Here is a 26,122-nt window from a genome sequence, read left to right as displayed (position 1 = left end):
TTACTGTCATTTATTATTAATGTTAATTTATTGATATTAATCATGGAATGCTGTTACTAGAGAAAGTTACAGGAATGCACACTTCATCCTATGCTTACATTTCATTGTGCAACATGAGGATGTTTAAGGGGAACTAAATGTGATCTCTGAAAGGGGTACAAATTACTTCCAAAGCAGTGCTTTTGGTATAAAGTTAAGTTAGGTTAAATGAAAGTATTATTATTATTATTAATTATTATTATTATTATTTATCTTGCGGTATATAACAAAAATAATATTGAGCAAAATTTTATTGAAATATTGTCGATGTGGCCCTCCAGCAGTGCTCGGGTTGCTCATGCGGCCCCCGGTAAAAATTAATTGCCCACCCCTGAAGTAATGCCTCTATCTGACCAGCCTTCATCAGTTTATGCTCACAGATTTAGATGGAACAGCTCTGGTCTGAGGTCATGGTAAAAGATCCAGAGTATTTATCCTGTACAAGAGGGGATGAGCCCAGACAAGGAAGGTTTTGCTTTATTGTTGTTGTTAAGATACAATGAAGTGAGACCTATGCTAGCACAACAGTCATTGGGATGCAATCACCCTCGTTATCATTCTATTAAGTTGTTTTAATGGTCAAGAGGGCACCCAAAACCAAAAGTGTCTTTGTCCTCTTGTTACTTGTTTGAGGACAATTTATCGAATCTCTTAGGGAGGGAAGCAGAGACAGCCTTTTATTGATAAGACATTGGGCGTTAGTGTTTGAGCGCTGCTCAGGGACAATTTCGATCGTGGAAAATGACGACAATCGGCCAAAATGTGCAATAAAATTGCAAGTATCGGACAAAGCTGCACATAAATCGAAGGGTATGGTTGAATTTGCGTGAAATGGCACAATTTAAACATCAATAATTCCTGGACCGTGTGAAAAGAGTTAAAGAGCCTAAACAGACACATTAAGAGAAAATACACTGTGCTCCATTTATATGCATATGTATATTTGAAATTACATTAAATTCCAGAGTATAAGGCACTACTTTTTTCCTCCGCTTTGAAACCTGTGGCTTATAAAACGATGCGGCTAGTTTATGGATTTTTCTTTGCTGACAGCCGTAATTCAAATAGTTTTCATTAAACACATGCAAAGACTACGTGTACACCCACCTGCACAAATGTACTTCAAAATGTAACAATCAAAATAAATATGACTTTTTTTTGTTTACTAGGGCATGCATATATAATATGCATTAGTTTGACCATTTAAAATCCACGATAATACAAAGGAGATGCTTGGAAATAGCATAAAAATGCCCCAAAAACTTGGAAAAACGCGATTCATAGCGTTACTTTTTGGTGTAACCATCATGAGCGTTCTGTTCAAGTATATTTCTTTTATATTTTGATAAATCATCATATTTATGTATTACTAAATTTAAATAGGTATTGATCAATCTTTAAGCTGTGTGTATTTGATTTCAGTTTGCTTTTGACATCTTATTTAGAATTGTAGTTGAAACTTTTACAACCTTGTGTTGCGCTCATGATGGCGTAACCAAACTAGATTTCATTTAATGACCTTATTTTGAATATGTATTCCCTTTTTTACATTTAGTATATTTAAATATTCATTTATAAACACTGAATACATTTCAAATATCAATAAAATGCTATTGCCTTCATCTTATAGGGTAATGTTTAGTTACACCAAGTCATGAGCGTAACACTAAGCTTCATCACTTTGACTTATAATATCTCTAATTCTGGTGGTGTTTTATGCTTTTTTCTTTTTGGAACATGTACTATACATACAATACAATAAAGTCCCATATTAAATTATGTTTCGAGCAATACTTTAATTTTGCCTTTGAAAGTAACACTCCAATGTCTATTAGTGGAGTTGTACACCTAAAGTAACACTCCAATGTCCATTAGTGGAGCTGTTCACCTATGAAATGGTGTGTTATTGTCTGTGCTATGGCGTCATCGTTTGTACAAAGTTTGTTCAGTGCAAGTGCTGCTGGGTGAATGCCTAGTGTGTTTCCTGCTGTTTAAAGCTTTCAACCGGAAGTACAAGTGTCGTTTCGTCTTCTAATCGTTCATATGGTTCTACTCGTATGGATTCTTTATTCATCACTTCAAGTTTTACACTATAACTAAACAATTCTTACTTACTAAAACGTCCCATGTGTGATGTCTGTAGGAGTGATTTCATGCATATTTGTATGTGCCATCGTAATGTAATGAAGCTAGCGCCGCTAGCATGAGCTAATATGCTAACACATTTACAAGTGTCTGTGTTAGTATCATTACCTTACAAGGGCATTAATTTTGTATTGTTTAAGTTTCACTAATCCCTAAGTAAATTCAACAAGACGTCTCCATGGAGTTAGTGAGTCTGTTTAGCTCAGTGGTTCTTAACCTTGTTGGAGGTACCGAACCCCACCAGTTTCATATGCCCATTCACCGAACCCTTCTTTAGTGAAAAATACATTCTTTTTTTTTTCAAATTCAAGACAAAGTTGTATGTTTTTGGTAACACTTTAGTATGGGGAACATGTTCTAAGTAACAAAGACTTAATCTAGAGTTATTTGGACACTAGGGGAACATATTCTAAGTAATAAAGACTTAATTTAGAGTTATTTGGTTAGGGTTAGGGTCAGGATTAGAGGGTTAGGGTTATAATAAGGCCATGCCGAATAAAGCATTAATAAGTACTTAATAATGACTAGTTAAGAGCCAATATGTTACTAATTTGCATGTTAATAATCAACTAATTAATGGTGAATATGTTCCCCATACTAAAGTGTTACCATGTTTTTTTACTGGTGCATAAAATGAACCGTGCATGAACATCACCTTGTTCAAAGAACAAAACCAACACAGTGCATAAACTCACAACAAATTACACACCTGCAAACCAGTCAGCTGTTGCCGTATCCGTAATACTCCGATAGGGAGAAGTTTGTAGTTACACGATGAGTCGGGTGTGTCTTGACCTCCGCCGAACCCCTGAGGCCGACTCACCGAACCCCTAGGGTTCGATCGAACCCAGGTTAAGAACCACTGGTTTAGCTGTTTGGAGAGCGAGATTCTCTCCATGGAGTCAGTGAGTCTGTTTAGCTGTTTGGAGAGCGAGATTCCACAGCTAGTGGTTCCCCAACGATGATGTCTGTTTTGTTTGACCAGCCATTTTACAATTAAGGTATGTGAATAAAGATTTAGGAAATATTTCTGTGTACCGGTAAATAGCTCATGTCACAACATATATTTCTGCGGTAAGGCTAATATATGGGAAACAAAAAAAAATCAAAAATGTAGTGGGTGCAGCTTATATACCTGTGCGTTCAATAGTCCAAGAAATACGGTATGATACTTTAGGAGGAGAGCACTTGGAGCAATTTTAAATAAGTAGTGCAAAAAGTTGCATCCGTCTTGTTAACCAAAGCAACACGTCTTCTACAAGTAGGACAGAAATGAAGCTGCAAGTGGCATAGTGTGTATAACAGCATCAAACTACGTTAACACATGAGCACAGATTCAATGTGCTCCATTCGTGTGCTGAAATAAAAAAAAAATGCATTTTCAGAGAAAATGTGTAATTTCAGCTGACTGAGCATAATCTGTGTCAGTGTCCTCTTTTTAGATAAATGACAAGAGCTCTTTGAGTCACAGAGGTCTTGTGATTCAGCAATGAGAGCGGCGAGTCAGTAAAAGGCCAGCCGAGCATAAGTCACACAAGCACATTAACAGTCTGCTGAAAAGAAAACATCCCCTCAGAGTGGCAGTATATTGTTTCCTGAATATCACAGCACAAATGAAATACTATATACAATAACATTTCTGTCATAAATTACATGAAAAATTCAAAGGGTAGTTTGACGTAATGACTCTTTTATACCGTTTTTATGTTAATGCATGCATCATCTGTGTGTGTCTGAAAAAACAAAAAAATAAACAACAAAAAACTGAAAACTCACAAAAGCAAAGATGATTGAGTGTTAGTCATTCTGCTTTTTTGTGTCAATAAACTAAACTAACTAATTAGTTTGCAAAACAAATAAGAAGTTTTGTAGTGTTGGGAGAAAATTGGCTTATATGAAATATGCTGTTTAATATAAAGACCACATGACTGCATAATATTAGTCATCCAAGCTCATACTGGTGCACGTCTTTCAACACTCTGATGCTTATATGATGATACTAATGTGTCTGGTAACCTTGATACTAATGTGAGATGCATGACATGAAAAAGGCAGTTGTGCAGAGTATAATTGTGCATTTGGTGGAAATGGTTGTAACGACAGAAGACCACTGGTATGTAAAGACTATTGTTGGTTCTAAGATTTAGTGAAAGATAGAAATACGGATTATTTACTAAGCATTGAACAATAATTACTCTGAGTAACACAGGGTAACTAAAAAAAACATAACCCACAAATCTTTGAAAAAAAATTCTTTTTTTTTCTTCTCTTTTTTAAGGTAAGTCGACTTTGTGTATACAATATCGGAACAATAGTCTTCCCCAGCATGTCTTGGTCAACCAAGGAAAACACGATTTGCCTGGACCTTTTTGCATGGAAGCCTATTTCTCCAACAAATTATACACTGTAGTAGGGTTGTACAGTATACCGGTATTAGTATAGTACCGCGATACTAATGAATCATATTCGGTACTATACCGCCTCTGAAAAGTACCGGTTCTTGGTGGATCTACACCTAACATCCACTGTAATGATACCAAGTACAGGAGCGAATCTAGTCGATACTACTATTATGTCGATATTTTTTGGCATCACAACATCTTCTTTCGTTTTTAAAAAATGTATATTATATTTATGAACTCAGGAAATATGTTCCTGGACACATGAGGACTTTGAATATGACCAATGTATGATCCTGTAAAGACTTGGTATCGGATTGATACCCAAATGTGTGGTATCATCCAAAACTAATGTAAAGTATCAAACAACAGAAGAATAAGTGATTATTATATCTTAACAGAAGTTTAGATAGAACATGTTAAAAAGAGAAAGAAAGCAGATATTAACAGTAAATGAACAAGTAGATTAATAATTAAATTTTTGCCACTTGTCCTTAATAATTTTGACAAAATAATAGAATGAAAAATGACCCAATATGTTACTGCATACGTCAGCAGCTAAATTAGGAGCCTTTGTTTGTTCACTTACTACTAAAAGACAAGTTGTCTTGTATGTTCACTTTTATTTAAGGACAAACTTGTAATAAGAAAAATATGTTTAATGCACCGTAAGATTTTTTGCTAAAATAAAGCCAATTATGCAATTTTTTGTGGTGCCCTTTATTTAGAAAAGTACCGAACAGTATCGAAATAATTTTGATATATTGGTATCGGGACTACACACTACTATGTACCACATCACGCTTTTAAGTTTGCGGCCTGTATCACAATTTTTTTTAAAGTATATTCTGCATATTTTTGGCATGAATTAAGCTTTTCTAGGCATGAATTAGGCTTTTCTAAGCATGAAATGGCTAAATGATCTAAAAATATCAATACTACAGTATGGCTACTAAACCAAACCAATTAGAGTGCACTGTTCAGTATCCATCCATCCATCCATTTTCTAAAAGACAAGTTGTCTAGTATGTTCACTATTTTATTTAAGGACAAACTTGCAAAAAGAAACATATGTTTAATGTACCCTAAGACATACTTGCCAACCTTGAGACCTCCGATTTCGGGAGGTGGGGGGGTGGGGGGTGGGGGGGGGCGTGGTTGGGGGCGTGGCTAAAAGGGGAGGAGTATATTTAGAGCTAGAATTCACCAAGTCAAGTATTTCATATATATATATTTCATTATATATATATATATATATGTATATATATATATATATATATATTTTATTTTTATTTTTTTCTCTGACATTGCTGTGTGGCACGCGCAAAAGTGCTTTCATCAAATGCACTAGATGGCAGTATTGTCCTGTTTAAGAGTGTCACAACATTGCTGTTTACGGCAGACGAACTGCTTTACGGTATACAAAAAAGTGACTGCTGTTGTTGTGTGTTGTTGCCACGCTGGGAGGACTTTAATGAAACTGCCTAACAATAAACCCACATAAGAAACCAAGAACTCGCCCTCCATCATTCTACAGTTATAACGTGATTGGGCAGGTACGCTTTTTTATATTGTGGAGGACCTGAGTCCGCCTGAATTTCGGGAGATTTTCGGGAGAAAATTTGTCCCGGGAGGTTTTCGGGAGAGGCGCTGAATTTCGGGAGTCTCCCGGAAAATCCGGGAGGGTTGGCAAGTATGCCCTAAGATTTGTTGTTGAACCCAGTGTGTACTTTACTGTGTAATAGTGTGTACACACTATTACACACGTACTTTAACTTTTAACTTTAACACCACACTGTAGTGAACATTTTCGGCGTCATAATCCATAAAAAACACATTTTGGGACGAGATTTGGAAGTTCAGAGAGTATGGCACTGTGCAAAATCGTATTTCTCAAAGTCTTAGGGACACCTATTCTGGGTAAAGTATTCCGTGGGTACAACCAGGTATTTATTCATATAAAATCTTAAAAAGGTGCCATATTTTGTTGCAGAATAAACCCCGGCTCAAACACTTGGCGGGGAAACAATTACTCAAGCATCACTTAGAACGCACTCAGTCGGACTGCCTCTGGTTAATGATGCAATTTTCAATGCCTACAAAGCAAGTATGCCTGATAGAAAACACCCAAACATAAAGTAAGGCTCAACTTTTCTAAAATCCGCTAGATTGATGCTAAATCAATTTGCTATACACTGTACATGCTACTGATTAGTATTAGTGATTTTACGTGGTCATTTCAACAACTCCAAACTTGGTAATGGCAACTGCAAGTAAGATGCACGTTACAAACATCTATCTAACATCTTGGAATTCCAACTGCAAAGTGCAAATGAGACTCAGAAATGTAACAAGAAAAATAGATATACCAACTAGCCCAGTAATCATAATCAGCTCAATATAAATGTTGTATTAAAAAAAGGAAATTTTTTGTTAGAAACAATAACTTCTATAATCACACACAAGAGTACCAAAAATTGGTACCGTTGAGTAAAAGTGTTCTAGGAATCTGGACCATATCTGTTCAAATGTGAGAAGGTACCCATTCCTAGGTTGAAGGGTGAGTGCTAGGACAAAAAAGAACATGATGCTGTTTAGGACTCAGTGGAAAAAAAAACATTACTGTTATGCAAAATGACCAACATAACTGAGTGATCACACACAGACTGAAATTTATGGTCAGCAAATTTGCTGGACCTTGGTAGGCTTTGATAAAATATGAAAGTTCTGTTATTTAGGAGGTCACACTGTATTTTAATGTGATTCTTTTGAAAATATTTTGGAGTAGAGTTGATAAAAAAGTGTCCTCTACAATCTTCTCACAGTTTTTAAGTTCACGGAGGCTAAACTAAAAGAAATAACTAAATAACTTGACATGTAGAAACAATAAATACATTTCTCAATCTTACATACCTCAGTGTGCCCTGGCAGCGTTTCTCTCTCTGAGAGTGAATTAACACCATTTCCTCCGTTTTCATCTGTAGGTGAAACAGTTTGAGAAAAGCATGAGATAACTTTGTGTTTTGTGTAAAAAAAATTAAAAAAATAATGTACAGTGTTCAACAAAACTAAACAACATTGCACTTGATTAATTGGATCAGTGTTATGTCACTTTATTATAAAGGTCATCTGATTCCACATCATGTTTGAAATCAGCTTGTTTCAGTGGCTTCACTGGTTTACTTCATGATTGACACACGTCTGTAAATCCAGGCATGTCTAATTAGAAAAATGCTGTTTTTTTGCTCTATCATCCAGTTTTTATGCACACAATATATACAAAAAACAGTGCCTGAGAAGAATAATCAAAATGTATGTAAAAAGAAAAAGGAAAACACATTGACAAAATCCAAAACAAATGCACAAGGTCAAAGCTCCAAACCAAATCACATTTTACAGTGCTAATCCAACATCCAAATGATCAATCCAGTTAAATCCTCATTTATTGCTGTTAAGTTTGTTCCGGGTCTGAAAATGGCAATTGAATTCCCATTAAGTTAAGTTCAGTTCAGTTTATTTCGGACATGCATCCTATTTATTCTTTATGAAGGGTGTGACCATGCACTCTTCTCACAAGGCAATATTGGGTTCACAAGAACAAGACGGAAATGTAAGATTCATTTTAACCACGGGTGCCGTGTATGATGGTAGAGGTCTAATTCCAAAGGCTTTTTTTTTATTGGGCCCAGAATTCCTGACAGTAGCCACTACACTACAATGACTGGAGAAGAGATATTGACAAACATGTGGCTGGGTCACAAAACAAGCAAGCAAGTGCACTTTGAAGTGTTTTATAACTTTGCATGCATGACCTATGTATGAGCTTTTAAATGGTGAACTTGTGTTAAAAATGTATTATAGTTCAAACAAAGTAAATCGAGTTGACTATCGTAAATTCCGGACTGTTAGCCGCTACTTTTTTTCTAGGCTTTGTATCATGCAGCTTATAAAACGGTGCAGCTAATTTATGGATGTTTCTTCACTGAAGGCTGACCAGTACGTAAATCATAAAAAAACCCACAAAAAAAACAAGCAAGCACACTGAATATGTGCGTTATTGTGTGTTCTATAACGCCATATTCACTTACTGCAGGTGCTGCATTGCCTTTCTGTTAAGACTGAGCTATGAACCGGAAGTACAATTGCGGTTCGGCCATCTAGCGTTTTTACTTGTATGGATTATTCATTTATTACTCCAAACAACATGTGTAAGTTTTACAGTATAACTAAAACAATGTTTACGTACCTAACCGTCCCAAGTGTGATGTCTGTAGTAGTGTTTTCATGCATATTTGTACGTGCTATTGTAATGTCCATCCATCCATCCATCTTCTTCCGCTTATCCGAGGTCGGGTCGCGGGGGCAGCAGCCTAAGCAGGGAAGCCCAGACTTCCCTCTCCCCAGCCACTTCGTCCAGCTCCTCCCGGGGGATCCCGAGGCGTTCCCAGGCCAGCCGGGAGACATAGTCTTCCCAACGTGTCCTGGGTCTTCCCCGTGGCCTCCTACCGGTCGGATGTGCCCTAAACACCTCCCGAGGGAGGCGATCGGGTGGCATCCTGACCAGATGCCCGAACCATCTCATCTGGCTCCTCTCGATGTGGAGGAGCAGCGGCTTTACTTTGAGCTCCCCCCGGATGACAGAGCTTCTCACCCTATCTCTAAGGGAGAGCCCTGCCACCCGGCGGAGGAAACTCATTTCGGCCGCTTGTACCCGTGATCTTGTCCTTTCGGTCATAACCCAAAGCTCATGACCATAGGTGAGGATGGGAACGTAGATCGACCGGTAAATTGAGAGCTTTGCCTTCCGGCTCAGCTCCTTCTTCACCACAACGGATCGATACAGCGTCCGCATTACTGAAGATGCCGCACCGATCCGCCTGTCGATCTCACGATCCACTCTTCCCTCACTTGTGAACAAGACTCCGAGGTACTTGAACTCCTCCACTTGGGGCAGGGTCTCCTCCCCACTCCACTCTTTTCCGGGCGAGAACCATGTACTCGGACTTGGAGGTGCTGATTCTCATCCCAGTCGCTTCACACTCGGCTGTGAACCGATCCAGCGAGAGCTGAAGATCTTGGCCAGATGAAGCCATCAGCTATTGTAATGTAATGAAGCTAACGTCATTAGCATTAGCTAATATGCAAACACTTTTACGAGTGTCTTTGTTGGTATTATTAACTTCCAATGGCATTCTTTTTATATTGTTTCAGTTTCGTAAATTCACCAAAATGTCACAGTGGACTTATTGAGTCTATTTAGCTGATTGGAGCGCTGGCTTCCGCAGCTAGTGGGTCCATGACGATGACTTCTGATTTGTTTGATCATCCATTTTACTGCCGTGTTACAGACACAGTTTGGAAACAATTAAGGCATGTAAAAAAAACATTTACAAAATGTTGTGTAAATAACTAATTTTACAATGTATATATCTGCAGCTTATGGTTCGGTGCGGCTAATATATGGGACAAAAACATTTATTGTAAAATTTAGCGGGTGTGAATTAGATTCCGGAGTGCTCTATAGTCCGCAAAATACAGTACGTCTTTGTTGAGAAGCTTTGTAAAGTCCGCATCTCTGATATCACAGCTGTAAAGTGTAACCATAATTCAGCTGAATTGTCTGATCTGTGGGCTTCTGTAGTGGTGACTTTCTGCTGGGAAAGCAGTGCTTGCTAGCTGGGTTTACTAACTCTTGGTTCCTTTTGACTATGTGCTGCCCACAAGACAGCTTTTTCTTAAAAATGTGAAATATAATCACATTTTAATCTCGTCGCACTACTATTAATTATAAATATAGTATTTTCATAGATAGACTGTGACTACCTGTTTTTGACCTTCTAACCAAGGTTTTTGACATGCACGTAGTTCCCTTTATTCTGGTTGAATCCAATAAAGTAATGCTGCCTGAGGCTCAGCCAATTAGTGGCTACAGTGAGTGTGAATGTTGTCTGTCTATCTGTGTTGGCCCTGCGATGAGGTAGCGACTTGTCCAGGGTGTACCCCGCCTTCTGCCCGATTGTAGCTGAGATAGACTTGAGCACCCGCCCCCGAACGGGACAAGCGGTAGAAAATGGATGGATGGATGGATACTGAACAGTGCACTCTAATTGGTTTGGTTTAGTAGCCATACTGTAGTATTGATATTTTTAGATCATTTAGCCATTTTCATGCTTAGAAAAGCCTAATTCATGCCTAGAAAAACCTAATTCATGCCAAAAATATGCAGAATATACTTTAAAAAAAATTGTGATACAGGCCGCAAACTTAAAAGTATGATGTGGTACATAGTAGCGTGTAGTCCCGATTACAATATACCAATATTTTGGTACCGGTACCAAAATTATTTCGATAGTTTTCGGTACTTTTCTAAATAAAGGGGACCACAAAAAATTGCATTATTGGCTTTATTTTAACAAAAAATCTAACGGTACATTAAACATATGTTTCTTATTACAAGTTTGTCCTTAAATAAAAGTGAACATACAAGACAACTTGTCTTTTAGTAGTAAGTCAACAAACAAAGGCTCATAATTTAGCTGCTGACATATGCAGTAACATATTGTGTCATTTTCCTTTATATTATTTTGTCAAAATTATTAAGGACAAGTGGTAAAAAATGATAATCAATCTACTTGTTCATTTACTGATAATATTTGCTTACTTTCTCTTTTAACATGTTCTATCTACACTTCTGTTAAAATGTAATAATCACTTATTCTTCTGTTTTTTGATACTTTACATTAGTTTTGGATGATACCACATATTTGGGTATCAATCCGATACCAAGTCGTTACAGGATCATGCATTGGTCATATTCAAAGTCCTCCTGTGTCCAGGGACATGTTTCCTGAGTACTTTTTAGAGACGGTATAGTACCGAATATGATTCATTAGTATCGCTGTACTATACTAATACCGGTATACCCAACAATCCTAGTACATAGTTCACTGTATAAATACCAAATTTTTCGGACTATAAGTCGCAGTTTTTTTCACAGTTTGGCCGGGGGTGCGACTTATACTCAGGAGAGACTTATGTGTGAAATTATTAACACATTACCGTAAAATATCAAATAATATTATTTAGCTCATTCACGTAAGACACTAGACATATAAGATTTAATGGGATTTAGCGATTAGGAGTGACAGATTGTTTGGTAAACGTATAGCATGTTCTATATGTTATAGTTATTTGAAAGACTCTTACCATAATATGTTACGTTAACATACCAGGCACGATCTCAGTTGGTTATTTATGCATCATATAACGTACACTTATTCAGCCTGTTGTTCACTATTCTTTATTTATTTTAAATTACTTTTCAAATGTCTATTCTTTGGTGTTGGGTTTTATCAAATAAATTTCCCAAAAAAATGCGACTTATACTCTAGTGCGACTTATATATGTTTTTTTTCCTTCTTTATTGTGAATTTTCGGCCGGTGCGACTTATACTCCGAAAAATACGGTGCGACTTATACTCCGTAGTGACTTATACTCCGAAAAATACGGTACACGGTGGTACCTCGACGTACCTGTGCCCCAACCTTGATTTGAGATACAAGGGTTTTGAGTTAAGAGCCCCGCCACAGAACCAATTCAGCTCGTAAATTGAGGCACTAATGTACATTGAAAACGTTATTTCCTTGGTACCTAATTAAATGTATGAATTCTGTTAGTAATTACATTCCTCTTTTAAGTAAATAGTAACTAGTAATTTGCTCAACACTGCTTAGGTTTGACCACTGGGACTGTTCAATTATGTCTTCATTGTGTCCTATCGGAAAATGACTTGTCTTGGAATGGATAGTGTCTGACAACTGCAGTAATTCCTCAATGAATAAAATTGTTTGCAGCTGTAATTTGCATGCAAACAACTTCTGCAGAGGTTTTTGGTCTCTGCCTGCCTTTCTTAATTCATTCAAATCTGCAGCTGTCAACTGAGGTTAAATCAGTTTTCCCTTTCCGAGTAATCACCTGGTTAATATGACAACCTGAAAGGTCTCTCAGTAAAAGTCTCTTCTCCTGGTAACATCAGAAGCCTGGTCATTAGGAGAATCATTAATAGACATTTTTAGAGAGATGAAAATGGTGCCACATGCTCCCGTCTGTCCGCAATACCGCATTCCAGCAGGGCAGCGTAGCAGACGCTGCTCACTGACTCTCTCTCTCTTTAATTCCTGAATGGTGGGAACATAGAACTTCCTGTGGGGGAGGCTGGAACGTGCATGAAGACAGCAAGGAGGAGGGGCTGAGTTTAGAGTCTCTGCAGAGCCAAAAATCCCACGTGAACGCAGCACACAAAGGACAATCCCATGCTTCCTACAGACAATAGCCTTTGATTGGACACACGGATCTAAGAGGAGACTCACAACAGAGGAATGGCAATGTGTCATCCATCCATTTTCTACTGCTTGTGCCTTCCAGGGTGTACGCCACCTTCCGCCCATGTGCAACTGGCAATGTGTCATATCAGAGAAGAAGAATCCCTATGGTAGACACAGTTGGCATGCACTAAAAGACCGAAAAGCCTGGTAGAAACATATACAAACACCATAATTAGATTGTGATGAACCTTTAAAAAAAAAAATCAAGATTAACACGCGCAGATTATTCAATTGAAAAAAACAGAGCCCTTTTTCATGTCTGCTGTATACTTCCATCGGTCATTCATTGGAGTGCCAGTTCCCCTGGAGGACAAATGGCACAGCTCTTAGTCATTTGCCAACTTTAAATTCATGATAGGAATGAAACACAACTGGAGGGCGGCTGGTGGCATGTTGACACCAGCAAAAAGACAAATTTGTTCTGCAGAAGCTGAAATATATCAATATTTTAAAAGTATAGAGTAGGGATATTTAACTTAATTTAGAAGGCCGCATTTCCAGAAGTCAGCACGGTGGAACAGGAGTTAGTGCATGTGCCTCACAATACGAATGTCCTGGGTTTGATCCCCGGGCACGGGGTCTTTCTGTGTAGTTTGCATGTTCTCCCTGTGACTGCATGGGTTCCCTCCGGGTACTCCAGCTTCTTCCCGCCTCCAAAGACATGCACCTGGGGATAGGTTGATTGGCAACACTAAATTGGCCCCAGTGTGTGAATGTGAGCGTGAATGTTGTCTGTCTATCTGTGTTGGCCCTGCGATGAAGTGGCGACTTGTCCAGGGTGTAACCTGCCTTCCGCCCTACTGCAGCTGAGATAGTCTCCAGCACCCCCGCGACCCCGACAGGGACAAGCAGTAGAAAATTAATGGATGGACATTTCCAGAAAGCTAAACACAGTCTTATTTTGTCTTTTCCTGAAAACCAGTAGACATTTGATTGTGGTCTATTTATTTTCTCAGAGTTACAGGAGCACTCTGCTGTCTTTAAGGACCTTCGGTAAAACAGCTAGTCCAGGGGTCGGCAACCCAAAATGTTGAAAGAGCCATATTGGACCAAAAATACAAAAACAAATCTGTCTGGAGCCGCAAAAAATTAAAAGCCATATTACATACAGATAGTGTGTCATGAGATGTACATTGAATTAAGAGGACTTAAAGGAAACTAAATGACCTCAAATATACCTACAAATGAGGCATAATGATGCAATATGTACATATAGCTAGCCTAAATAGCATGTTAGCATCGATTAGCTTGCAGTCATGCAGTGACCAAATATGGTCACTCCATGCAAGTCAATAACATCAACAAAACTCACCTTTGTGCATTCACGCATAACGTTAAAAGTTTGGTGGACAAAATGAGACAGAAAAAGGAGAGGCATAAAACATGTCCTAGAAAGTCGGAGAAAGTTGTACATGTAAACAAACTACGGTGAGTTCAAGGACCGCCAAAATTAGTAGGACAAAACGGCGCTCGCCAAATACTCAAATCAGTGAAGCATGTTTAATAGAGATGTCCGATAATATCGGCAGGCCAATATTATCGGCCGATAAATGCTTTAAAATGTAATCTCGGAAAATATCGGTATCGTTTTTTTTATTATCGGTATGTTTTTTTTTTGTTTTTTTTATTAAATCAACATAAAAACACAAGATACACTTACAATTAGTGCACCAACCCAAAAAAACTCCCTCCCCCATTTACACTCATTCACACTCATTCACACAAAAGGGTTGTTTCTTTCTGTTATTAATATTCTGGTTCCTACATTATGTATCAATATATATCAATACAGTCTGCAAGGGATACAGTCCGTAAGCACACATGATTGTGCGTGCTGCTGGTCCACTAATAATACTAACCTTTAACAGTTAATTTTACTCATTTTCATTAATTACTAGTTTCTATGTAACTGTTTTTATATTGTTTACTTTCTTTTTTATTCAAGAAAATGTTTTTAATTTATTAACTTATTTTATAATTTTTTTTTAAAAAGGACCTTATCTTCACCATACCTGGTTGTCCAAAGTAGGCATAATAATGTGTTAATTCCACGACTGTATATATCGGTATCGGTAATTAAAGAGTTGGACAATATCGGAATATTGGCAAAAAGACATTATCGGACATCCCTAATGTTTAATATAAACAGTGTGCTTTATAACAATTATGGAGGTTTGTGTCATATGTGTCCTCCTACAGAAACCATATTAAAACATAAAATATATTTTTTCCCCTCATCTTTTTCCATTTTTTATACATTTTTGAAAAGGGTTCCAGAGAGCCACTAGGGCGGCGCTAAAGATGCGGCTCTAGAGCCGCGGATTGCCGACCACCGAGCTAGTCAAATATCATCTCTATGACAGAACTCTTGTAATTTTAAGAATGTGCTGCAAAAATGTGAGTCTCACAAGTTTTTGGAGATGAACTCACTGGCCACCAGTTATAAACAGCCCAAATAATGAAAAAAAACAACTACAGAATCACCTTAGTTACATAACTGTACACACTGTAACTGCCAAAAAGGAGAGGACTTAAAGGGGTTCCTTGAGGAACACCTCAGTTATGTAAATCACAAGTTTGGACCAACTTTCCCTCACGCTTCCTCTGCGCACGACAAATCTATGCCGCGCACAAAATCAAATCTCATCTGAACTTTCAACAAAATAAACACAAAACTAATTATTTGTTTATGATTTTGCAATACAAAAGTGAGTGACAGGTGACAACAAGCGGCCACGACTGATAAACCAACGTTCGTCAACACTGTTTAATTATTGTAACGTCTGCCGAAACGCTTTAAGGAGGACAGGAATTATATTGATCACTTTATGGGGAAAAACTGTTTACTGTGGGCCGTAACCACACCAAAAACAACAGTAAGAAACTTCTTTTTAACAAAACTGGTCAAATTTTTGCCGTCCAAACCAGGCCAAAACCAACTCTTTGCCGCTCGCTCTTTCTCACTTGCGCCACACTTAGCTAGTGATGCATTTAAGACCACTCAAAAAGTCGGACAACTCCAACACCACACATAAAGTGTACATTCCAGGTCTTTACACTATGACTCCCAAATCAGATGTATGCTTATTGCACTGTTATTTATTAAGAACTTTAATTTATGTATATTAATCATGAAATGTTGTTACTAGATTACATAAACGCTAATAAAAATATATATTTAAAGAGAGAACTTTATCCCATGCTTACATCTCATTGTGCAACATGTGAATGTTTTAAGGGGAAGTAAATGTGATCTCTGAAAGGGGTACACAATATTTCCAAAGCAGTATTTTTTTGTTATTTTTATTCCAAGTGGGCCAAATCACCTATATTAGAAAATAATCTTATGGAAATGACTGTACTATAATTATAAGACATTTAAATAGTTATGTCAGGTATGAGACAGGTGTGCACGTCTGATGTTGCTCACATGTACTCTACTGAATGCTCAGGGAGTTGTGTTTGTTCACACACTTAAAAAACAGAGGGAACATTGGTTTGGATCCCAGTGTTCTTATTGCTAGCAAGATTAAAATGTCAATGCAGGGATCTGCCAATGTGTTTACAGTGGGCCTGGGTCCTCTACAACAGGAGCATTTTTTAAAAGAATTAAGCTGCAAAAATATTTGTTTTTCCAGTTTTGAACTGAACTCGTGGCTGGTATGGTGTCACTTCCGGTCCGCATTGGGCTGCTCTAAAAACATGATTAATTTATATCACATTATAATAACATAAAAAACATTTTTTAATGATATAATGCTAAAAATGTTACAACAGACCACCTAAAAAACTGAAACATTTTAGTGCCAGAATCTGAATCAAAACCAGAATTTGCAATTCCGGTAGAAATTGCGTTTGAATGTCTTATGTGCGCGAGCCGCCTATACAGAACTGAAATGATTGAATGTCCAAGGTGAGTGGAGTGTGTGAATGTTGGAACGGTTCAAATCGGATGAGAAATGTGGGATATGCAGTCGATTGTATATTTCCCATTCATTGTCAACGGGGTGAAAATGACCTGAAATTCTGGGGAAACCGGAAATTTTAGGAAAGGACAACATGTTTTGTCTTCGACATTTGAGAAGAGCAGTGTGGTTGATGGTTGAAATGTCGGAATTAAGTAAAAAATGGTGCAAAATTTTGAGATTTTGGGGCATTGTATAACTATGAATAAGTCCATTCATTTGAAAGGGAATTTAGTAGAAATTTGGGAATTTCAGGAAAACATTACATTTTGGGAAAATATAGGTATTATAACAATTGTCCTAGATGATATCAATGGTATGGTGTGGGAATTTTTCAAAACGGTTTAAAAATGTTGACGTAGTAACAGTTTGAATTTAAATGGGTATTTCGGAATTCCTGGAATTTCAGGAATACCGGGAATTTGTACGAAAAGAAAAATAGTAGTTTTGTTGTCCCAATTAAGAAGAATGTTTTGAAGGTGGAATGGTCAAAAACGGTTGAAAAAAGTGGTAATGGTAGTTTGATTGTATAAGGTAGTGGAGTGTGTGGATGGTGGAACGGTTCACATCGGTTGAGAAATGTGGAAATTGGGCAAGTTTGAAAAATGGCCCATTCATATTCAATGGGAAAAATGACCCGGAATACTTTGAGGAGCTCACGATTCCCGGTCGAGCCGAACGTTTTGATACTTGAACGGTTTCAATCGGATGAAAACTCTGGGCTGTGGAGCGCGCAGTTTTGCGGCGGAATAATAATACATTGTTTTTACATTTCATTTCATTTTACACAATACATTGTGTGAATGATTGAACATTCACACAATGAGGATAAGCTTTATTGGTATGTTTAACACACAAGTAATTTGACTTGGCAGACTGCTCTCTCTTTGTTCAATGTAAGAAATAAAGAAAACACGCAACAAGTACGACATAGCACAGTACTATGGCTTGCATCATGTGCATGAACAAAGGATGTGAGGGACAAGCGGTAGAACATGGATGGATGGATGGATTTACAATATGTACTATGAACGATACAACATTGAATATTAAGGGAACTGATCTACTCAGATCAAATTATAAAGCCCCTTAAGTCATCCAACAGCTATAAAACTATAAAATGATATTGCTGAAAAGGAAAAAAGTGCTGTGACACAGTACCTTTATTACTGTAATAGTCCATATACCTTCAGAAACCACTGGAATAATTTTGATAGTTCTTCCCTGTTAACGGTTTGGAAAATATATAATTTGGAAGCTTCCTAAAAAGCTTAAGTGATCTGCGGTCTACATATCACCCAGATTTACTGTAGCATGAGTTCGGCATACAAATTCAAATTAAATCAAAATGTATGGAATTTAAATGGAATTTGGGAACCATTCCTAAATGAAGTGTGGCCTGTGTGTGGGAATTAGTAAGTAAAAATACTAATGTGCTTTGTTAAAATGTTATAAACCCAAAAATAATTGATAACAAATTGGTAAACACTCAAGCTACTGAAATGTTATTGAAGTTTATGTACTGTATGTCAAACTTTATTCAGAGAAGAAAGAATGGAATTCTCATTTACAACCATTTATACTTAATTGACATGTAATCCATGACGCAATCAAAAATACTGAGCTTGTGTTCAAAAAGTCACTACAAGCTTACTATGTCAGTTTCCTTAATCCATTTTATAAAGGCAGCTTTTACATTTGTAGCTCTTATTTCGTAGTTTAAAGTGAAGTAGTAGAAAAACTTTTGTAGGAGCAGTCAACAAATTGGTCTATGTCTCATAGCAGATTTAAACATTTAACAAATTAAAATGTTACTGACCACATAGAATAAATGTAGAAATTAAGTTATCCATTTGAGCAGCAGGCAGTTATTTAGCTTCTAGGGCGTAGATTTCTCTCCATTATTGAGAAAGTAATTATCTCTGAGACTTTTGGAGGCACACAGAGTTTGGACAATCGAATTAGAGCTAGTGCATGTAAACTGGGACCTCACGCAAAAGTGTGAAATCACGGGGAGAGCGAACCAGAGCAGTAAAGCTACTAATGTGTAAACAAACTGAGAAATATTTCCACTGGGAAGGTGGGAAGTTGCATCAACTCTGCAGCTGACGTTTATTTTTGCCTGTGGTGGGTTTATTTTCTTTTCCTTTTTTGGGCTTGCTTGACCTATACACAGCCAGTTATTTGGGTTGAGCAAACAGAGGCAAAGGCTACTTCCACATAGACAAATACATGAAGCAAGCTGCTTCTATCTATGGCTGACTGACAGTTCAATTTCTACAAAAAAAAATCAACCTGATCTTTTATTAATGGTACAATACCCTCTTGACAATAAGCGTCTTCTGCAGTTAACATTTACAGATATGCATATCAGAGCTATGTTTTCTTTAATTTGTAACTGACAACATAAATAGAATAAATAAAGTAAATTGACAAATGTCCACTGCAGAGGAAGCTGGTCCGGAGGATCTAACTTAAAGGGCAACATTGGCCATACCCGAATTTCAGTGCCCCTCCCGAAAACCTCCCGGGGCAACCATTCTCCCGAATTTCTCCCGATTTCCACCCGGACAACAATATTGGGGGCGTGCCTTAAAGACACTGCCTCTAGCGTCCTCTACAACCTGTCGTCACGACCGCTTTTCCTCCATACAAACAGCGTGCCGGCCCAGTCACATAATGTATGCGGCTTTTACACACACAAGTGACTGCAAGACATACTTGATCAACAGCCATACCGGTCACACTGAGGGTGGCCGTATAAACAACTTTAACACTGTTACAAAGATGCGTTACAAATTTGCGCCACACTGTGAACCCACACCAAACAAGAATGACAAACACATTTCGGGAGAACATCCACACCGTAACACAACATAAACACAACAGAACAAATACCCAGAACCCCTTGCAGCACTAACTCTTCCGGGACGCTACAATATACACCCCCGCTACCACCAAACCCCGCACCCCCAACCTCACCCACCTCAACCCCGCCCCCCCTATCTCCCGAATTCGGAGGTCTCAGGGTTGGCAAGTATGACATTGGCACTTATTTCATTGTTCAGGCCTAAACACGATATCTGAAGGTACAAATCCCCCCAAAATAAACACAATAGTGATATTTTTTGTTTTCGAAAGTGTGTCATCACACTTTAGAATGCCCACTTTTAGCTCCAAAATGGGGGCGGGCCTGCATCGGCCTGGTGATGTCACCTACAGAAGACTGAAGTCAGTTTCATATTGCTTAGTATTTGTCTTTTGTAGTGTCTTCATCCCATCCATCCATCCATCCATCTTCTTCCGCTACACACTAGGTGTGGCGAGATTATTCTCTGGGTCAAATGTGTGTGACAATCATTGGTACTTTAACTTTTTAACTTTATCCGAGGTCGGGTCGCGGGGGCAGCAGCCTAAGCAGGGAAGCCCAGACTTCCCTCTCCCCAGCCACTTCGTCCAGCTCTTCCTGTGGGACCCCGAGGCGTTCCCAGGCCAGCCGGGAGACATAGTCTTCCCAACGTGTCCTGGGTCTTCCCCGCGGCCTCCTACCGGTCGGACGTGCCCTAAACACCTCCCTAGGGAGGCGTTCGGGTGGCATCCTGACCAGATGCCCGAACCACCTCATCTGGCTCCTCTCGATGTGGAGGAGCAGCGGCTTTACTTTGAGCTCCCCCCGGATGGCAGAGCTTCTCACCCTATCTCTAAGGGAGAGCCCCGCCACCCGGCAGAGGAAACTCATTTCGGCCGCTTGTACCCGTGATCTTGTCCTTTCGGTCATAACCCAAAGCTCATGACCATAGGTGAGGATGGGAACGTAGATCGACCGGTAAATTGAGAGCTTTGCCTTCCGGCTCAGCTCTTCATCCCGACTCACATTATTTTCACACAGAATTTGAAATAATTCTCAAATATGTCTGACAGATACATTGTTGCAAGGTTGTAGCAATACAACTAAAGAAGGGGTCAGCCTGCATATGCTTCCAAATGATGGGAATGTGAGGAAAGTATGGACATTCTCTAATCAGATTGACTTGCGCAAAGTAGGACGGACAACACAAGAGGATTGTAATTTGTAGCAATCATTTTAATGATTGTGACTTTGAAAAAGAAGGGATGAAAAAAATGTTAAAGACTCAAGCCAAATGCGATCCCCAAAATCAGGAGCACCCTCAAGGGGAGAAAGACGGAGTCCAAACCTTAGGAAAAACAGAGGAAGAAAAAAGTAATAGTAGTAGTATTAGATTTTGCGTCCTCTTCTGATATTTTCCGAAAGATGCTTATGGGAATGCTAAAATAGCTTGAGGGGACATATTCTATGGAGGAACAGGGATGTCCAGAAATGGCCATTATTTTGTATTTATTTTGTGCAGTTTTGAAGTAATCATGGATCGAAGTGACAAAAAAAATGCAATTAATGGGGGCGGCATATCAAGTCTGGCAATAGAAAGGGGGCACTCCAAGTACAATTATTTATCGACTTGTTACTCAGAAACGAATTGACACTATGAGGAATAACTGCCAGATAAATTTTCAGGAACAAAAAAATATATAACGGAGAACTTGTTGGTGAAATTTCGGTCATCTGGACGCTATTAAATAAGTAAAGTAGGTCGTGAATTTGGTAAATTTCACCACATACATGAAAACATGTATGTGGTGGACATATTTGGTGACCACTGTAGATACGCGATAATAACTCATGTCACCTTTGGACTTCTAGCAAAGCGGTTTTGACATAATAGAGAGAATAACACACTACTGTTATCAAGTCAAACCTGTCATAAAAAATGCTAACCAGAAATACAACTCACATATTCATGTGTTTACAGTAGGGTTGTACGGTATACCGGTATTAGTATAGTACCGCGATACAAATTAATCATAGTAGGTACTATACCGCCTCTGAAAAGTACCGGTCCACCACCCCTCCGCACCCCCGTCGTCGTCACGTCATGTTATTGCTGGTTTACAAGCAGACGAGCATGTTCTGTTCGGTAGCGCGCAATCACGGAGTACTTACAAGCAGAGTGTTTTAGCTACTTCTAAATCACTAATCCTCGCCTCCAAGACGACAAAAAAAAGTACGTTTCTTACAAGTATCATCTCTGCAGGACGAGGAATAGCTAAACATTTTTCACTACACACCGTAGCTCACCGCCATCAAAATGTAAACAAACGCCATTGGTGGATCTACACCTAACATCCACTGTAATGAAACCAAGTCAGGAGTGTATCTAGTCGATACTACTACGATTACATCGATGTTTTTTGGCATCACAACATCTTCTTTCGGTTTTTTTAAATGTATTTTATGTTTGTAAACTTAGGAAATATGTCCCTGGACACATGAGGACTTTGAATATGACCAATGTGTGATCCTGTAACGACTTGGTATCGGATTGATACCCAAATTTGTGGTATCATCCAAACCTAATGTAAAGTATCCAAACAACAGAAGAATAAGTGATTATTACATTTCAACAGAAGTGTAGATAGAATATGTTAAAAGAGAAAGTAAGCAGATATTACAATTAGATGAATAATTAATTTTCTACAACTTGTTCTTAACAATTTTGACAAAATAATAGAATATAAATGACACAATATGTTACTGCATAGGTCAGCAGACTAATTAGAAGCCTTTGTTTGCTTACTTACTAATGAAAGACAAGTTGTCTTGTATGTTCACTATTTTATTTAAGGACAAACTTGCAATAAGAAACATACGTTTAATGTACTATAAGATTTTTTGCTAAAATAAAGACAATAATGTAATTTTTTGTGCTCCCCTTTATTTAGAAAAGTATCGAAAAGTACCGAAAAGTATCGAAATAATTTTGGTACCGGTACCAAAATATTGGTATCGGGACAACACTAGTTTACAGCAGTGGTCTAAGTCTCAGGCTCGCTTTCTCTGGATTTGTATGTGTTGATTACAGTGGCACGTCAGTTTTCGTTAATAATTAGTAGAAATCTGAATTATTAATCCATTCCAGACACCCAAAAAATATTCACACAAATGTGAAAATACATATACTGTACATGATGAATTAAATGGATAAATTAACATTCAACGTACATTTTACAGCCAGCAAAGCACTCTAAGCCTTCTGTCGATACTCTACTGTCTTTGTGGTTAGAGGCGGGTCCACTAGCATACACACACAGAAATTGAAGCTTATAACATAAGGTAAAGTAGTAGAAAAGATCCGGATCAGTTTTTCCTGATCATGAAAATCTGCCCATGACTTTTGGTTATTTTGCCAACTGACTAACTGACAACACACCAACCGCAACGATCGATTACATAACCTCCTGGCGAAGGTAATTATTTAAGAGGTGTTAACGAAAACTGATCAACGGTAGCACCTTTGTACTTGGCTAACAGTTCTTTCTTGAGTTCAATAGTGTTTCTCACCTTCTTAATGAAAGTATTGGTAATTACGACTTTCTTTGGCCAGATGGTATCTTATTTAGCCGTATTCAATAAAAAAAATACAAGAAAACCCGAGACTGAGTCAACAACTTGCGGGATTCTTTGTTTTGAGTATATGTTTTGCACAAATGCTTGGCTATGTATGATACAGTACAATATGTTGGCAAAAATGTTCATCAAAAACTGAATCCTACAAAAGTGTGGCATACAAAAACAGAGGATGAAAAATGGATTTGATAGTGATTTTGTTTTGCAGTAGATTAAAATATTTTTGAGCTAAACAATGAAACTAGTTTTATGACAAACTGTACTAGATTATCTAAGTATGCCTCACAATACGAAGGTGCTGAGTAGTTTGGGGTTCAATCCCAGGCTCGGGATCTTTCTGTGTAGAGTTTGCATGTTCTCCCTGTGACTGCATGGGTTCCCTGCGGGTACTCCGGCTTCCTCCCACCTCCAAAGACATGCACCTGGGGATAGGTTGATTGGCAACACTAAATTGGCCCTAGTGTCTGAATGTGAGTGTGAATGTTGTCTGTCTATCTGTGTTGGCCCTGCGATGAGGTGGCGACTTGTCCAGGGTGTACACCGCCTTCCGCCCGATTGTAGCTGAGATTGGCTCCAGCGCCCCCCACGACCCCAAAGGGAATAAGCGGTAGAAAATGGATGGATGAATGGAGTATCCACAGTTCGTTCCTGTTCTAGAGCAAAAAGGAAAGTGCTTCCTTTAGTATTATCATACTTATTTTGCATCTTTACGTGACTTGCTTGAGGCTTTTGAGGATGTTTGTCCACTGACAAGTCATTGGTATGTAACATAGGAAGGCGAGGAGGGTTTGGACGTCACTGGTCAGATCTGCACATTTTAATCACTCTGCCTGACCAAACTGATCTTTTTAAATGTTTTGTATAATTTTAAGAGATACCTGATTAGTGACGTTAATTGTTGGATACCGTTTTTTTAAATTAGATAAGAAAATATTTATTGAATCCAAAAAATTGAAATTCAATAATTTGGTGAATTTGCAGACAGTTAAAAATATGTACAAATCAAATTATTACCTGCTACCCAAGATTCTTCTTAACAAAAGAGGAGAAATATAACCTTAGAGAAAAATCTAATTTAAAACATCGGTATGCAAGTACAACACTCTGTGTAAATAAATTATGGAATGGATTAAGCAGAGAAATCAAACAATGTAATGATATGATCCACTTTAAGAAACTGTACAAACTCAAAGTGTTTACAAAGTAAAAGGAAAAAGAATCTTGAAAAACATCTAGGAACTTTATTAAAACAGGAGAACATCTTAATCATCTCATATTGTGAACCACAAATTACATTAACTATTTATTTATGAGAACTGTAATTATTGGTATTTAGGTAATTAATGATCATTTACTTATTATTTTGTCTTATTTATCTATTTAATGATGTATCTTTTTGCTATGGGCAGCACGGTGGAGCAGGGTGTACATGTGCCTCACAATACGGTGGTCCTGGGTTGGATCCCCGAGCTCAGGGTCTTTCTGTGTGGAGTTTGCATGTTCTCCCCGTGACTGTGTGGGTTCCCTACGGGTACTACAGCTTCCTCCCACCTCCAAAGACATGCACCTGGGGATAAGTTGATTGGCAACACTAAAATGGTCCCTAGTGTGTGAATGTGAGTGTGAATGTTTTCTGTCTATCTGTGTTGGCCATGCGATGAGGTAGCGACTTGTTCAGGGTGTACCCCGCCTTCCGCCCAAATGCAGCTGAGATAGGCTACAGCACCCCCTGCAACCCCGAAAGGGACAAGCGGTAGAAATTGGATGGATCTTTCTGTTATTGATTGTGTTATAGAAAGAGTAGTAACAAATGTGTTAGTAATTTCTACCTTCTTCTTTTTGGACATGCTGGAATGTGAAACTGCAATTATGTAATGTATCTATTGTAATTGTATGCATGTTGGGAATGTACTAATACCATAACCGCTACAATTACTATCCTGTAACAAAGCAGAAATGTAGCAAAACAGGGCCCCCCATCCGAATGGGCAACACATGCGCTGCACTGTATGACACGACGCTTCTTATAAAATTTTAGCACAAAGATATTCCTAGCCCCTTCCTGCTCCATCGTTAATAAGAATATAATGGCACATGTATCCCGTGGTGCACTGTGTTGGTGATGCGATTACATTTTTTTAATTATCGGAAATATGATTTTTGACAAACTGACAAAAAGCTAGTTGAGTAGGCCCCCATCTCCATTAACTATAACTGACATTTGTGGATGAGTATTTCAGCTTGTTAAAGTGTAATAACTACAACTCGATTATGTATATGTGCACTAACAGGCAGGCCAACATACTGTACTATGTTACTGTTCAATAACTACAACTCGATTATGTATATGTGCACTAACAGGCAGGCCAACATACTGTACTACGTTACTGTTCAATAACTACAACTCGATTATGTATATGTGCACTAACAGGCAGGCCAACATACTGTACTACGTTACTGTTCATTTCTGTAGAGGGTACATTAAAAAGAGTGGCTGTTTACCTCCGTGTTGGTCTTCAAATCTATATTGTTTTAGATTTTGTAAACCTCCTTTCAGCAACAGCCAAATGCCAGCTAATGTTTTCACAACCTGAACACTGTCTTTAATGACGAACAATGTGAAAAATCAATGGCATTCCCTCAAGGTGAAAACAGGTCTTTGAGAGGCTGCAAGGAGCCTGAGATAAATTTGTAGAGAGGTAATA

At 38.2% G+C, this 26,122-nt stretch overlaps 1 protein-coding gene and 1 long non-coding RNA gene across 3 annotated transcripts in view; one reads left to right on the top strand and one right to left on the bottom strand.

The window, feature by feature from the left end:
* The window catches only part of LOC133616128 (anoctamin-5-like), a 102,743-nt gene that overhangs the window by 50,344 nt on the left and 26,277 nt on the right, over positions 1-26,122 (bottom strand). For both annotated transcript variants that reach the window (XM_061975245.1, XM_061975246.1), the window contains one exon: positions 7,497-7,561. In XM_061975245.1, coding sequence (XP_061831229.1) covers positions 7,497-7,561 — 65 coding nt within the window. The remainder of the gene's footprint in view (positions 1-7,496; positions 7,562-26,122) is intronic.
* The window catches only part of LOC133616129 (uncharacterized), a 59,454-nt gene continuing 37,580 nt past the window's right edge, over positions 4,249-26,122 (top strand). The window contains exon 1 of the long non-coding RNA XR_009816819.1: positions 4,249-4,297. This is a non-coding gene — a long non-coding RNA (uncharacterized lncRNA). The remainder of the gene's footprint in view (positions 4,298-26,122) is intronic.

The sequence above is a fragment of the Nerophis lumbriciformis genome, linkage group LG15 (genome assembly GCF_033978685.3).
Source record: "Nerophis lumbriciformis linkage group LG15, RoL_Nlum_v2.1, whole genome shotgun sequence".
Lineage (NCBI taxonomy): Eukaryota > Metazoa > Chordata > Actinopteri > Syngnathiformes > Syngnathidae > Nerophis > Nerophis lumbriciformis.
This window is presented reverse-complemented; position numbering and strand designations above follow the sequence as displayed.